This window comes from Dama dama, chromosome 31, assembly GCF_033118175.1.
Source record: "Dama dama isolate Ldn47 chromosome 31, ASM3311817v1, whole genome shotgun sequence".
NCBI classification, from domain to species: Eukaryota; Metazoa; Chordata; class Mammalia; order Artiodactyla; family Cervidae; genus Dama; species Dama dama.
The window spans coordinates 46,319,253-46,333,686 of record NC_083711.1 but is presented as its reverse complement, the minus strand read 5'-3'; the positions used below and the strand labels follow the sequence as shown (position 1 = coordinate 46,333,686).

Below are 14,434 nucleotides of genomic sequence, written 5' to 3'. Positions count from 1 at the left end.
GCTTCAGAGCTTTCAACCAATTGCAAGAATAGGTTTCTGAAATGTAAAATCATATTACTTTGCTTCTGGAAGACTTCAGTGACTGATGGCTTGAAGATAAATTCAGATTCCTTAGGGTGGCTTATAAGAGAAGTAGTTATCTGACCCATTTCCCCACTCTTTCCCCATATTCACTAACAGCTCTCATCGCTAGTTTCATCAGCTTTCTGACTCCATGCCATGGTTCAACTCCTTCATCCCGCATTCCCAATACCACACTCATTTCCATAAACATTGACTAGGGTTTCATACCCATTCATGTTTTCCACAAATATCGGGTTTTTTTCCTGTTTCTTTTTAAGGCTTAGGTTATTTCTTATGCTAGTTAAAAAGTTAATACCCCAGCCTACTCATATCTTCATTTTCTGAACTCCTAAGCTTATTTGGGAAGAGGTAGTGTTGATTCAAATTCTGTCTGATTTCCATGACCTGAATGAACCTGGGCAAGCTCCTAAATATTGCAAAGTATGGGATTTCTGCTGAGGAAAAACATGAAAAATCACATCCAGTAAATTGGGAAGTAATATATATGAAATGTCTACCTTAGTACTTAGAAGATACTAAGTTGTCAATAATTTTTTTTTCTTTTATATTGCACATGGGTGTGCATGCTTAGTTGCTCAGTTGTGTCTGACTCTTTGCGACCCTTTGGACTGTAGCCTACCAGGCTCCTCAGTCCATCAGATTCTCCAAGCCAGAATACTGGGGTGGGTTGCCATGCCCTCCAGAGGATCTTCCCGACCCAGCGATCGAACCCGCATTTCCTGTGTCTCCTGTATTTCAGGCTGATTTTTTACCTGCTGAGCCACTGGGGAAGCCCAATTGCACATGTAAGGATCAATAAATATTACTAAGAGGTTTAAGTTTTTCCTGTTTCTGCCTTATTTTTATTCAAGCAGCACCTGCAGCTTTTGTTAATGCTGTGCATGTATTGATTCTTACCTTTGAGTCAGTCCAGTTTAATGGTATTCCTAGTAAACAACAAGCAAGTCATGTAATGATATCAGAGAGAAAAAGTTGTATTTAATTAATTTATTTAGGAATTCCACTGTCATATATGATGGTGTATATGACAACCAAACTACATGAAAATATAAAATCCATGAACATGTCAATATAAATAGAATCATCTTAAAACTACAGGTTAAGTAACTAATATACTCATATACTCTATTTCAGAGAACTTGAGAGAAAACTGACCAACGCCAAAGAGGAAAGTGTTCTTGATTAGACAGTAGTTTGATTTCATATTCAAACATAATCTCTTGAACAAACTCAAAATAGAGAGTCAAATTGAAACATAGTTTACTTAGTCACACAGTATTGTTCAAAAAGGGATTAATATCTGAGAGCTTGAGATGTGAGAGGTTTTGTAAAATTATACCTTGAGTTTCCAGGATATTACCAAGAATATTAAAGGGAGGCAAACTCACACGTAGTGACTTTTATTCCCAGCATTTGTTGAAAATTGTTAACTCACTGTATTTTGAAGCAAGTAGTTACTGGTTAACTAATTACATCATGACACAGTTTGTGACCTCAAGAGTAATAATAGTAGTAGTAGTTATTATTTTGTAACTTAAACAGCTTTATTTTAATGTAATTTGCTCTGTGGCATTGGTTCATCTCTTGAGTGTTTACGCTGTGAGAATTCTCCCATGAAAATGATTTCTTAAATTCTACACCTTTGGCACTTTGGCCACGTCTTCTTAAACCAATCATATGTTACTGAGCACTTGAGCTATTTCCGTGTCTTGGCTATTGTAAATAGTGCTTCTGTGAAAACTGGGGTACATGCATCTTTATGAATTAGTTTTTGTCTTTTCCAGATATATGCCCAGGTGGGATTTCTGGGCCATATAGTAGCTCTAGTAATTATTTAACAATCTGTTACTTACCTATTTCCCCCTTAGGGGACCTGTTAGCTTAGAGTTTGAAATGCATTTTAGCAGAATCTCTGCTATCTGAACTTGTTTGTTTGACTCATACAACATCATTTTTTAGTAATTTAGTATTTTGTATACAAAATGACCATTTTCCACTTTCTTACTATTCTTTGATTTTGAAAAAGAGGTTTGGGCAGATTGAAAACAATTATTCACAGAATATTTTCAGAATAGGAGTACGTCAAGGCTGTATATTGTCACTCTGCTTATTTAACTTATATGCAGAGTACATCATGAGAAATACTGTGCTGCATAAAGCTCAAGCTGGAATCAAGATTGTCGGGAGAAATATCAGTAACCTCAGATATGCGGATGACACCACCCTTATGGCAGAAAGTGAAGAAGAACTAAAGAGTCTCTTAATGAAAGTGAAAGAGGAGAGTGAAAATGTTGGCTTAAAGCTTAACACTCAGAAAACTAAGATCATGGCATGTGGTCCCATCATTTCATGGCAAATAGATGGGAAACAATGGGAACAGTGGCTGACTTTATTTTTTTGGGCTCCAAAATCACTGCGGATGGTGATTGCAGTCATGAAATTAAAAGATGCTTACTCCTTGGAAGGAAAGTTATGACCAACTTAGATAGCATATTAAAAAGCAGAGACATTACGTTGCCAACAAAGGTCCATCTGGTCAAGGCTATGGTTTTTTCTGTAGTCATGTATGGATGTGAGAGTTGGATGGTGACGAAAGCTGAGCACTGAAGAATTGATGCTTTTGAACTGTGGTGTTGGAGAAGACTCTTGAGAGTCCCTTGGACTGCAGGGAGATCCAATCAGCCCATCCGGAAGGAAATCAGTCCTGAATATTCATTGGAAGGACTGATGCTGAAGCTGAAACTCCAATACTTTGCCCACCTGATGCGAAGAACCAACTTATTGGAAAAGACCATGATGCTGGGAAAAATTGAAGGTGGGAGGAGAAGGGGACAACAGAGGATGAGATGGTTGATTGGCATCACTGACTCAATGGACATGAGTTTGAGTAAGCTCTGCAAGTTGGTGGACAGGGAGGCCTGACGTGCTGCAGTCCATGGGGTTGCAAAGAGTCGGACACGAGTGAGTGACTGAACTGAACTGAACTGATAACATTTTTATACTTTTTTTCATAGCATTTATTACATCCCTATTTCTTAGACTATAAATAAAAGGGTTTAATAAAGGAATAACTAGAGTATAAAAAATAGCAAGGGGTATATCTTTATCTTCGTCATTAACTGAATTTGGTCGCACATATGTGAAGAGAAGGGAACCGTAGAATATTGAGACAGAGAGAAAGTGGGATGCACAGGTAGATAGGGCCTTGCCTTTTCCCTCTTTGGATTTCATTTTTAAAACCATGAAAAGGATGAAAAGGTAAGAGATTATTACTATGATAATAGTGAAGATTGAAAGTGACCCTGCAATGATAAATAACATTAATTCATTGATATCAGGGTCTAGACAGGAGAGTCTGTATAATGGAAGGACATCACAAAAAAAGTGGTTGATTTGATGAGACCTACAGAAAGTTAGCCTAAACAGAAACCCTACATGAATCATGGGATGCAGGTTTCCAACTATATAGGCCCCTGTGGTCATCTGAATGCAGAGTTTCTTTGACATCATGGTGTGGTACTGCAGCGGTTTGCAGATGGCCACATAGCGGTCATAGGCCATTGCTGCCAGGAGAAAGCTATCTGTAGTTTCAGCAAGGCAGAGAAAATAAAATTGTGCCATGCATTCATATAGAGAAATCATTTTGTCTTTGGAAAAGAGGTTCTGCAGCATCTTGGGGGTAATGGCACTGGAGCAACAGGAATCCATCAGCGCGAGGTTACCCAGGAAGATGTACATTGGTGTGTGAAGATGATGCTCTGTAACTATCAATGCCACCAGGCCAAGATTCCCCACCATGGTGATCAGATAGATGGTGAGGAACACCAGGAACAGAAGGGGCTTCAGCTCTGGGTGATCTGTAAATCCTATCAGGATAAACTCAGTTGTCAAGGAGTGGTTATCCTCAGTCATCTCTACTTGTCTGTTGAGATAGGAATTATGGAGATAGAAGATTAATTTAAAATGTATGTAAATTTCCCTTAAATATATATTTTTTTAAACAAGAAGAGCTTCTCCTTCAGTCTTCTGCTCTTACCTCCTGTGATATACACACAAACTCTAAGGGACATTCATTCCCATAACATGTCAGATTCTATGACCTCAAATCTGTAACTCATAATTCCCAAGACTCTTGATAATTATAGGAAGTATGTTAATATTGGAAGAGGTTTGTCTTTTTGAGTTTGTGAAAGTATAGTATATGACTCTAAGGTACTTATATTTGTTCTGTTGTTTCAAATAAGGTCAGTATTAGTTTTCACACTAAAGATCCTTAAAATGAACTTAAAATCAATTTTTTGTATATTTTTCATACACAATAAAGGATAGAAATGTTATGGACCTAACAGAAGCAGAAGATATTAAGAAGAGGTGGCAAGAATACATGGAAGAACTATACGAAAAAGATCTTCATGACCCAGATAATCATGATGGTGTGATCACTCACCTAGAGCCAGACATCTGGGAACACAAAGTTAACTGGGCCTTAGGAAGTATCACTACAAATAAAGCTACAGGAGGTGATGGAATTCCAGTTGAGGTATTTCAAATCCTAAAAGATGATGCTATAAGATCCTAAAAGAAAGTGCTGTTGTCAATGTGCCAGCAAATTTGGAAAACTCAGCAGTGGCCACAGGACTGGAAAAGGTCAGTTTTCATTCCAATCCCAAAGAAAGACAATGCAAAAGAATGCTCAAACTACTGCACAATTGCACCCATCTCACACACTAATAAAGTAATGCTCAAAATCCTCCAAGCCAGGCTTCAACAGTATGTGAACCATGAACTTCCAGATATTCAAGCTGGATTTAGAAAAGACAGAAGAACCAGAGATCAAATTGCCAGCATCTGCTGGATCATTGAAAAAGCAAGAGAGTTCCAGGAAAACATCTATTTCTGCTTTATTGACTATGCCAAAGCCTTTGAGTGTGTGGGTCACAATAAACTGTGGAAAATTCTGAAAGAGAAGGGAATACCAGACCACCTGACCTGCCTCCTGAGAAATCTGTATGCAGGTCAAGAAGCAACAGTTAGAACTGAATATGGAATAATAGACTGTTTCCAAATCGGGAATGGAGTACGTCAAGGCTGTATATTTTCACCCTACTTATTTAACTTATGTGCAGAGTACATCATGAGAAACACTGGGCTGGATGAAGCACAAGCTGGAATCAAGATTGCCAGGAGAAATATCAATAACCTCAGATATACAGATTATACCACCCTTATGGCAGAAAGTGAAGAACTACAGAGCCTCCTGATGAAAGTGAAAGAGGAGAGTGAAAAAGTTGGCGTTAAACTCAACATTCAGAAAACTAGGATCATGGCGTCTGGTCCCATCACTTCATGGCAAATAGATGGGGAAACAATGGATCCAGTGGCAGACTTCATTTTTTTCGGCTCCAAAATCGCTGAAGATTTTTGCTGAAGCCATGAAATTAAAAGACGCTTGCTCCTTGGAAGAAAAGGTATGACCAACCTAGACAGCATATTAAAAAACAGAGACATTACTTTGCCAACAAAGGTCCATCTAGTCAAAGCTATGGTTTTTCCAGTAGTCATGTATGGATGTGAGAGTTGGACTATAAAGAAAGCTGAGAGCAGAAGATTTGATGCTTTTGAACTGTAGTGTTAGAGTCCCTTGGACTACAAGGAGATCCAACCAGTCACTCCTAAAGGAAGTCAGTCTGAATATTCACCAGAAGGACTGATGCCGAGGCTGAAACTCCAATACTTTGGCCACCTGATGCCAGGAACTGACTCCTTGGATAAGACACTGATACGGGGAAAGATTGAAGGTAGGAGGTGAAGGGGACAACAGAGGATGAGGTGGTTGGATGGCATCACCAACTCGATGGACATGAGTTTGAGTAATCTCTGGTGGTTGGTGATGGATAAGGAAGCCTGGCGTGCTGCAGTTCATGGGGTTGCAAAGAGTTAGACACAACTGAGTGCCTGAACTAACCTGAACTGATATTTGTTATTGATCAGAAAGTTTTCATATACTCAGCATTGTGAATGTTTGAAAATAGCATGTATCATATGTGTTACGTTACTACCTTAGAATTGCATGAAGGTCACTAAGGATTAATGAGAGGATTATTCAGTTTTAAAGAAAATAAACTGGGATAGCTACGGAATAAAACATGCATTGATTATTACATTTTTTATCCCTTTTCCCAGTGTCATACCCATTTCTATAAACACTGACTCTGTCCATTCCATTATTCTTATTGATTTTTGCTCTTAGGTACAGTCTTTTCTTTCTAAATATAAAACTTAGTTTACTTAATAAAGTTTTATCTAAATGACTCAGACTGTTCTGATTACAGTTCCTGTACTCTCAACCACATCTTATGTATCCATTACAGTTTACAATGACTCTTGTACAGTCTATAATGCTTTTCTTATGTGCACACACAATTTCTTTATTATACTATAGGCATTTTGAGGTTTAGTGTGAATTATTATTGCTTACAAAAGCTATGGGGAAAAAGTGGTATTGATTCCAGTTCTTCACTGCAGTTAGTTGTGATACATGAAATTGTTTTCTGTATACTACCAATGATCATTAGTGACTTTGGTTGTTCCAGCAGTGACCCGTAGTAACCTCTTATGCAAATTGAGTCTATTAATTTTGAGTAGTGTTCACAAAGAAAATTATTCATGATACATCATTTTTTTAAATTAAGGGTTAATATCCAAAATATATGGGCTTCCCTTGTGGCTCAGCAGTAAAGAATCTGCCTGCTAATGCAGGAGATGCAGGAGACTTGAGTTTGATTGCTGAATTGGAAAGATCCCCTGGAGGAGGAAATGGCAACCCATGCCAGTATTCTTGCCTGAAGGATCCCGTGGACACAGGAGTCTGGTGGGCTACAGCCCATAGTGTCGCAGAGTTGGACTCAACTGAAGTAACTTGAGCATGCACGCACATCCAAAATATATAAGGAACTTGTACAGTGCAACATATCAATAAATGTACAAACAATGTGGTCACAAAATGGGCTAAGGAACTAAAAAGATAAAAAATACAAATCGCCAATAGACTTATGAAAAGATATTCACATTAGTTAGGGAAATGCAAATTAAAGGAGATATTATCTCACACCTGTCAAAATGCCAGTCATTAAGAAGGCAAAATATTACACATGTTGCTGACAATGTGGAGAAACCTCTGTTGGTGGGAGTGAAAATTGGTTCTGCCAATATGGATATCAATGTAGAGGTTCCTCAAATAAAAATAGAACTACCATATGACCTCACAATTCTGCTTCTGGGTATATACTAGAAGGAAATGAAAACAGATTAGCAAAAGGGTATCTGCACTCCTGTGGAGCATTAGTGACAATAGCAGGCATATATAAACACCCAAGTGACCATCAAAGGATAAAAGGTTAAAAGTATGGTGCCATGTATTCAACTGTGAGAAATAAGGCTATCCGTCCATTTTTGACAACATGGATTGACCTTGAGGACATTATGCTAAGTGAGGTAAGTCATAAAGACAAATACTGTAAGACATAACTTACATGTGCATCTCAGAAAGCCAAACTCATAAAAGCGGTGATTACCAGGAGCTGAGGAGTGGGAGACTTAGATGTTTGAGTGTATTAATTTGAAACTAATATATAAATAATTCTGTAGATGTAACACATACTATACTGGATAAAGACAACTTTTTATTATAATCAAAGTTGCTAAGAGACCAGATCTTAACTATTCCTACCACAAGAAAGAAATGACAGTTATATGATGTAATAGAGTGCTACAGTGGCAATCACATTACTATTTATTATTGTGTGAAGTCAACAAGTTTGACTTACACATGTTATATGTCAAATATGTTTTAATAAAAATCTGTTTTTATGAAAAGTTTAGATATCCTTCTTTTATCTGAATTGACCAGTCTATTATTTTTCTGTTTCTAAGAAAATTATGTTAGACTTTCTGAAGTATATTGCAGTAGATTCAAAGCTAATAAAAGTAAGCTTCCCTTTATACGTCAGTTTTCTAACAAGTAGAAAAAGAGAAAACCTTTTAAATTGCAGTATAATTTTTGGGAACACATTTTGTTTTCCTTTAAATGGCTGTCTTCTGCCATTGTTTAGGTATCCATTAGGAATAATGACTGAAGTCTGATACTAATTCTGTAATCAAAATTTTTTCCCTTAATCAAAACATCAAAATAAAGACCTTTGCTGAACATGTTATTTATTTGTTTTGAAGTATTAAATATGAGCTACTTATTCATCCTAGCTAGAAAAAACATTCCATGTAAGTGCCCAAATTGTTTAACAGAGTTGCTTTGTTTCCTTACCTGTATGTTTGAGGTTCGACTTTAATCAGATAAGGTCAGAGTGAATTGAAGTGTCATTCTCATCCTAATTTTTCCATCGCCTTCAGTTTTGAGAAAAGCAGGGAAGAAAACTGATTTGTTGAAATAAAACAACAACAAAAAATGCTTAATGCCTCATAGATGTTAATGGATACTAATACTAAAAGATAAATTAGAATAAATCCTTTACCTGGATTTCACTGAAAAAAGTCTTGTAACACCTCTTGTTTGGTTTATAGTGTTAGATCTCATAGAACACCAGAATATAAACCTTGGTCTAGAAAACATTTGGGATTAAAAGAATGAAAATATGAGCGATTTCAAATAGCTTAGTCAACAATTATGTTCCTTACAATGCTAATTTAAAGTTCTCTATCAAATCCTAAGAGATTTCTCAGGACCGACATAAGTGTATTTCTGTAGGGAGATTTGTAACCAATACATATAAAGATGCCCTGTGAGACAGTGACGTTAAAGCAAATTACATGTGGAATCTAAATAATAAAACAAATTAATGAATATAATAAGCAGAAACAGACTCACTGATACAGAGAATAAACTAGCAGTTAATAGTTGGAGAGGAAATGGGCGTGCTATAAGATCAGGTTAGAGGATTGAGAGAGATGAAGTACTGTGTATAATATAAGTAAACTACAATGATATATTGTACAACATAGGGAATACAGCCAATATTTTATGTTAACTTTAAATGAAGCATAATCTATAAAATAATAAATTACTATGTTTTACACCTGAACCTAATACAATATTATACATTATATATAATGCATCTGCCTTCTTTCTCAGGAAGGCTTTGGGTACTTGGGGTATTTTGTGGTTCCATACAAATTTTAAAATTGTCTATTTCTGTGGAAAATGCCATTATAATTTTTTTGCTGTGTATTATTTTTTGCTATCTACTTAATTTTTTCTTTATCGATGTGGAGTTGAAGTATATTATGTAAGTTTCAGTTGTACAAGATAGCATTTCACAATTTTTATAGGTAATAGTCGTTTACTGATAGAAAATTTCACCTGTTTTCATAATGCTATCCCTGTAGGTTATTTATTTTATACATAGTAGTTTGTACCTCTTAATCATCTGACTCTGTCTTGCCCCCCACTTCTTCCCTCTACCCACTGATATCATCTAGTTTGTTCCTATCTGTGTAAATATGTTTCCGTTTTGTACATTTGCTAGTTTGGCTTATTTTTTAGATTACACATATAAGTGATATAGTACAGCATTTGCCTTTCTCTGCTGAACTCATTTCACTAAGCATGAATCCTTTAGCTACACCCCAGTGTTAGTCACTCAGTTGTGTCCGACTCTCTGCGACCCCATGCACTATAGCCCGCCAGGCTCCTCTGTCCATGGGATTCTCCAGGCAAGAATGCTGGAGTGGGTTGCCATTTCCTTCTCCAGGGGATCTTCCTGACCCAGGGATCGAACCCGGGTCTCCCACATTGTAGGCAGACACTTCACTGTCTGAGCCACAGGGAAGTCCTTCCCAGGTTAGGGGTGTTTTAAGGGATGTTTTAAGTTGTTACATCTTCAAATTTTATTCTCAACCTCTTTTTATCCATCTTCTCCTTCTGGGACCCTATAATGTAAATATTAGTATGCTTAATGTTGTCCTAGAGGACCCTTAAATTTCTTTCCATTCCATTCTCGTTTCTTTTTTCTGTTCAATGTTAGTAATTTCTACTATTCTGTTCCATGTTGCTGATCCATGTCCTAATATACTGTTGATATTTTCTAGTGTATTTTCCTCCAGTTATTGTATTACTCATCTCTCTTTGGATGTCCTTTGTATTTTCTAACTGTTGTCTGGTTCAGTCCCTCAGTTGTGTCTGACTCTTTGTGACCCCGTGGACTGCAGCATGCTAGACTTCTCTGTCCTTCACTATCTCTCAGAGTGTGCTCAAACATGTCCATTGAGTCGATGATGTCATCCAACCATCTTATCCTCTGTCACCCCCTTCTCCTCCTGCCCCCAGTGTTTACCAGCATCAGGGTCTTTTCCAATGAGTTGGCTCTTCGCATCAGGTGGCCAAAGTATTAGAGCTTCAGCATCAGCATCAGTCCTTCCAATGAGTATGCAGGGTTGATTTCCTTTAGCATTGACTGGTTTGATCTTCTTGCTGTCCAAGGGACTCTCAAGAGTCTTCTCCAGCACCATAGTTTGAAAGCATCCATTCTTTGGTGCTCAGCCTTCTTTGTGGTCCAGCTCTCACAGCCATACACTGTTAAAAACTTCTAATTTCTTTCTTTGTGCATCCATTCTTCTCCTGAGTTATTTGATAATTAACATGATCCTTGCCTTGAACTCTTTCTTGGGTTGATTGCCTATCTTCACTTAGTTTTTCTTTTGGGGTTTTATCTTGTTCCTTCATTTAGACCATGTTCCTCTGTCATCTCATTTTGCTTAACTGGTTTTTACTTCTGAGTGTCTTGCAGGTTGGTCATGTTTCCCAAGCTTAGGGAAGTGGTATTTTTATAGGAGATGTCCTATGTATTCCAGCAGTGCACTCCCCTCTCATCACCAGAGCTGGATGCTGTAGGAGTGCCCTTGTGTGGGCTGCATTATTCCTTCTGTTGTGGCAGGCTGACTACTGTGGGTGGTCTAGTAGACTTGGTTGTCTCCTGGTCCATGTTGGTTGCCAGGCCATGCCTTGTGTGGAGCCTGCTACCATTGGCTGATGGGACCAGGTCACAGGGCTTCATGCTGCAGGACCCCAGTGAGCCCCACAACTTGTTCTGGCTCACTGGTGGGCAGAGGTGAGGCCCAGGAAACCCCAGGGCTGGTGACAACCCACTGGTGTGTAAATCCAGGCACTGAGGCTACTACTGGCTTACAGCAAGCAGAGCCAAGTCCTGTGGTCTGACTGTAGGGCCCAGGTATCCCAGAGCTGATGTCAGGCAACTGTTTGGTGGGACCAATTCCTGACATAGCTGGCAATGGGATTAGGGCTGTTTCAAAGCTTGCGTTGGCTTGCTGGTGGGTAGGGACAGGGCCTAGCTGGTTCTGGGGCAGATGGTGACCTACTGGTGGGAGTGCTAGGTCAGGAGGCTGCAGGGATGTGATTATTCTGTGGCTTATCTGCCCACTGGGTGTGAGACTGAGCCTGAGGCTAGAGCATGCATCCTGGAGGTTGGTCCAGGAATTCTGGGGCTGGCGCCTGCCCACAGGTGAATAGAACTGGCTCCCGGGGTCTCTGGCTGCAGGACTCTGGGAGCTCCTGGTCTAGCTCCTGTGCATGGTGTGTGGGGGCAAGGCCTGAGCGCTCTGGTGGCCAGGGCCTCAGTTGGCTCACTGGTCTTAAGGTAGCTTCTCTGCTGGTGAATGGGGCTATGTTCACCCAATTAGCTGCTTGGCTAGAAGCATCCCGCACTCCTACCTATATGCTATTGGGTAGGAACAAAGATGCATCCTGTAGATACTGTGCTATAGCAAGGATCCCAGCATGGTGCTTCCCAGCACCAGTATTTACCTGTTGGTAGAAAGAGCTCCCCCAAATGGCTGCCTCTGATGTATGTGTCTCCATGGTGATATGCAGTTGCCTCTTGCCTCTTTGTGGAACAATCCAAGATCAGCAGGTAGGTGTGACCCCGGTTCCTCTCAGCTTACTGCTTCTGTCCTGGTTCCCAGAGCATGTGAGATTTTGTGTGTGCCTTTTGAATATGAATTCTTTATTTCCTACAGCCCTCTGGGACTCCTAAAAGTAAGCACCACTGGCCTTCAGAGCCAAATGTTCCAGGGACTTGTCTTCCCAGCCCAGGATCTTTAAACTGGGTCACCCAATGTGAGGCTAAGACCCCTCACTCCTTGGGGAGAGCCTCTACAATTTTAACTATTCTCCCATTTTTGGGTCACCCTCCTGGGGTTGTGAGATTTGACTGTATTGTGAGTGCACCCCTCCTATTGTCTTGCTGTAGTTCCTTCTTTATGCGTTTAGTTGTTTTATTTCTGTGTGATGCAGTTATAAATTTGATCTTTTCCTTAATTTTACTTTCTGTTAGTTTGCATAGAAAATCAACTGATTTTTGCATATTGATTTTGTGTACTGAAAATATATTGGATTCACTTATTTCTAACTGTATTTAGGTGGGATCTTGAAGGTTTTCTATGTGTAATATTATGTCATCTGCAAATTATGACATTTTTACTACTTCCTTACAGATTTGGAGGCCTGTATTTTTTTGTTTTTGTCTAGGGTAGGGAAGATAACCTGGAGAAGGAAATGGCAACCCATTCCAGTATTCTTGCCTGGAGAATCCCATGAAGAAAGGAGCCTGGCAGGGGCTGCAGTCCCTGGGTTTGCAAAGAGTAGGATATGACTGAGCGATTATCACTCACTCAGCAGCAGTGTTTAGGACTTCTAATACTATATTCAGTAAATGTGGCAGGAGTGGTTATTCTTGTCTTGATTCTGATGTCACAGGCAAAGTTTCATATTTTCACTGTTCAATATCATTTAGCTATAGGCTTGTCATATGTGACCTTTATTATGTTGAGGTGCATTCCCGCTATGCCCACTTTGTTATGGTTTTTATTATAGATGGATGTTAAATGTCATCAAGTGCTTTTTTCTGCATTCATTAAGATGATTATTCTGATGGTTGTTTACTAGAAATATTGGCTTCTTATTATCTTTTCTCGTGCAGTCTGTCTAGTTTTGGTATCAGAGTAATTCTGGCCTTCTAAATGAGTTTAGAAGTGCTCCCTCATCTTCCGTTTATGGAAGAGTTTGAGAAGGATTGGTATTTATTCTTCTCTAAATATTTGGAAGAATTCAGCAGTGTAGCCGTCTGATCCTGGGCTTGTTTCTTGGGTAGTTTTTGATTAATGAATCAGTGTCTAGTAATTACCAGTCATTATTCTGGGATTTCCAGTTTCTTTATGATTCAGTTGTAGTAAGTTGTATGTTTCTAGAAAATTTCCCATTATTTTGATTATGCAAAGTGTGTGTGTGTGTGTGTGTGTGTGTGTGCTCAGTCGTGTCCTACTCTTTGCAACCCCATATACTATAGCCCACCAGGCTCCTCTATCCTCATTCTCTCCAGGCAAAGGTACTGTAGTGGGTTATCATTTCCTCCTCCAGGGGATCTTCCTGACCCAGGAGTGGAACCCACATGTCCTGCATTGGCAGTTCTTTACCCCTGAGCCACCAAGGAATCCTTTTATCCCCATATGTTTTTGCATTTTCCAGTTTTGTGATAATTTATTTCATATCTTTGGACTAGGAAAAGATGCTTCATATGTTTTCAGTGTTCTTAAAGTTCTTAAGATTTATTTTATGACTTAACATATAACCTATATTAGAGAATGTTTTATGTGCACTTGAGAAGATTGTGTATTCTGTTACCTTTGGATGGAATATTCTTTATATGTCTGTTAAGTTCACTTGGTGTAATATATAATTTAAAGCAAAAGTTCCTTATTGAGTTTCTGTGTGGTAAAAGTGGGAAGTCCTCTACTGTTATTATTTCTCCCTTTAGGTTACTTAATATTTGCTTTATAAAAATTAGGTACCCCTATTTTGGGTGCAATAATTCTCACAAATGTTATATCCCCTTTATCATTTTAAAATAATCTTCTTTATCTCACACTAAAGTCTGTGTCTTAAAGTCTATTTTCTGGATGTCAGTATACTACCTCAGCATCCTTTCGGTTTTCATTTGCCTAGATTATTTTTTTCATCCCTCCATTTTCAGTCTTTGTGTCTCCTTATATCTGAAATGAGTGTCTTATAAGCAGCATATGGAAGACTTAAAAAATTCATTTAGCTACTCTACATCCTTTGATTGGCAAATTTAAAGTAATTATTGATATTTAGAGCTTACTAATATCATTCTATTGTTTTCATACTATTTTGTAATTCCTCTGTTCTGTTATTCATCTCTTGCTCTCTCATTTGTGATTTGATGTTAATACTTTTCTTAGTTGTATGCTTTGATCCCCTTCTCTTTAGCCTTTGTGTTTCTACACTAGATTTTTGCTTTATAGT

General features: G+C 38.5%; 1 protein-coding gene across 1 annotated transcript; it reads right to left on the bottom strand.

Moving 5' to 3' along the window:
- Positions 1-3,033: 3,033 nt before the first annotated feature.
- Positions 3,034-3,996, bottom strand: LOC133050140 (olfactory receptor 5K3-like; the record flags this gene model as incomplete). The annotated part of the gene is made up of 1 exon (XM_061134272.1): positions 3,034-3,996. A coding segment is annotated over exon 1 (963 nt), but the record flags the coding sequence as incomplete, so codon positions are not given.
- Positions 3,997-14,434: the final 10,438 nt, after the last annotated feature.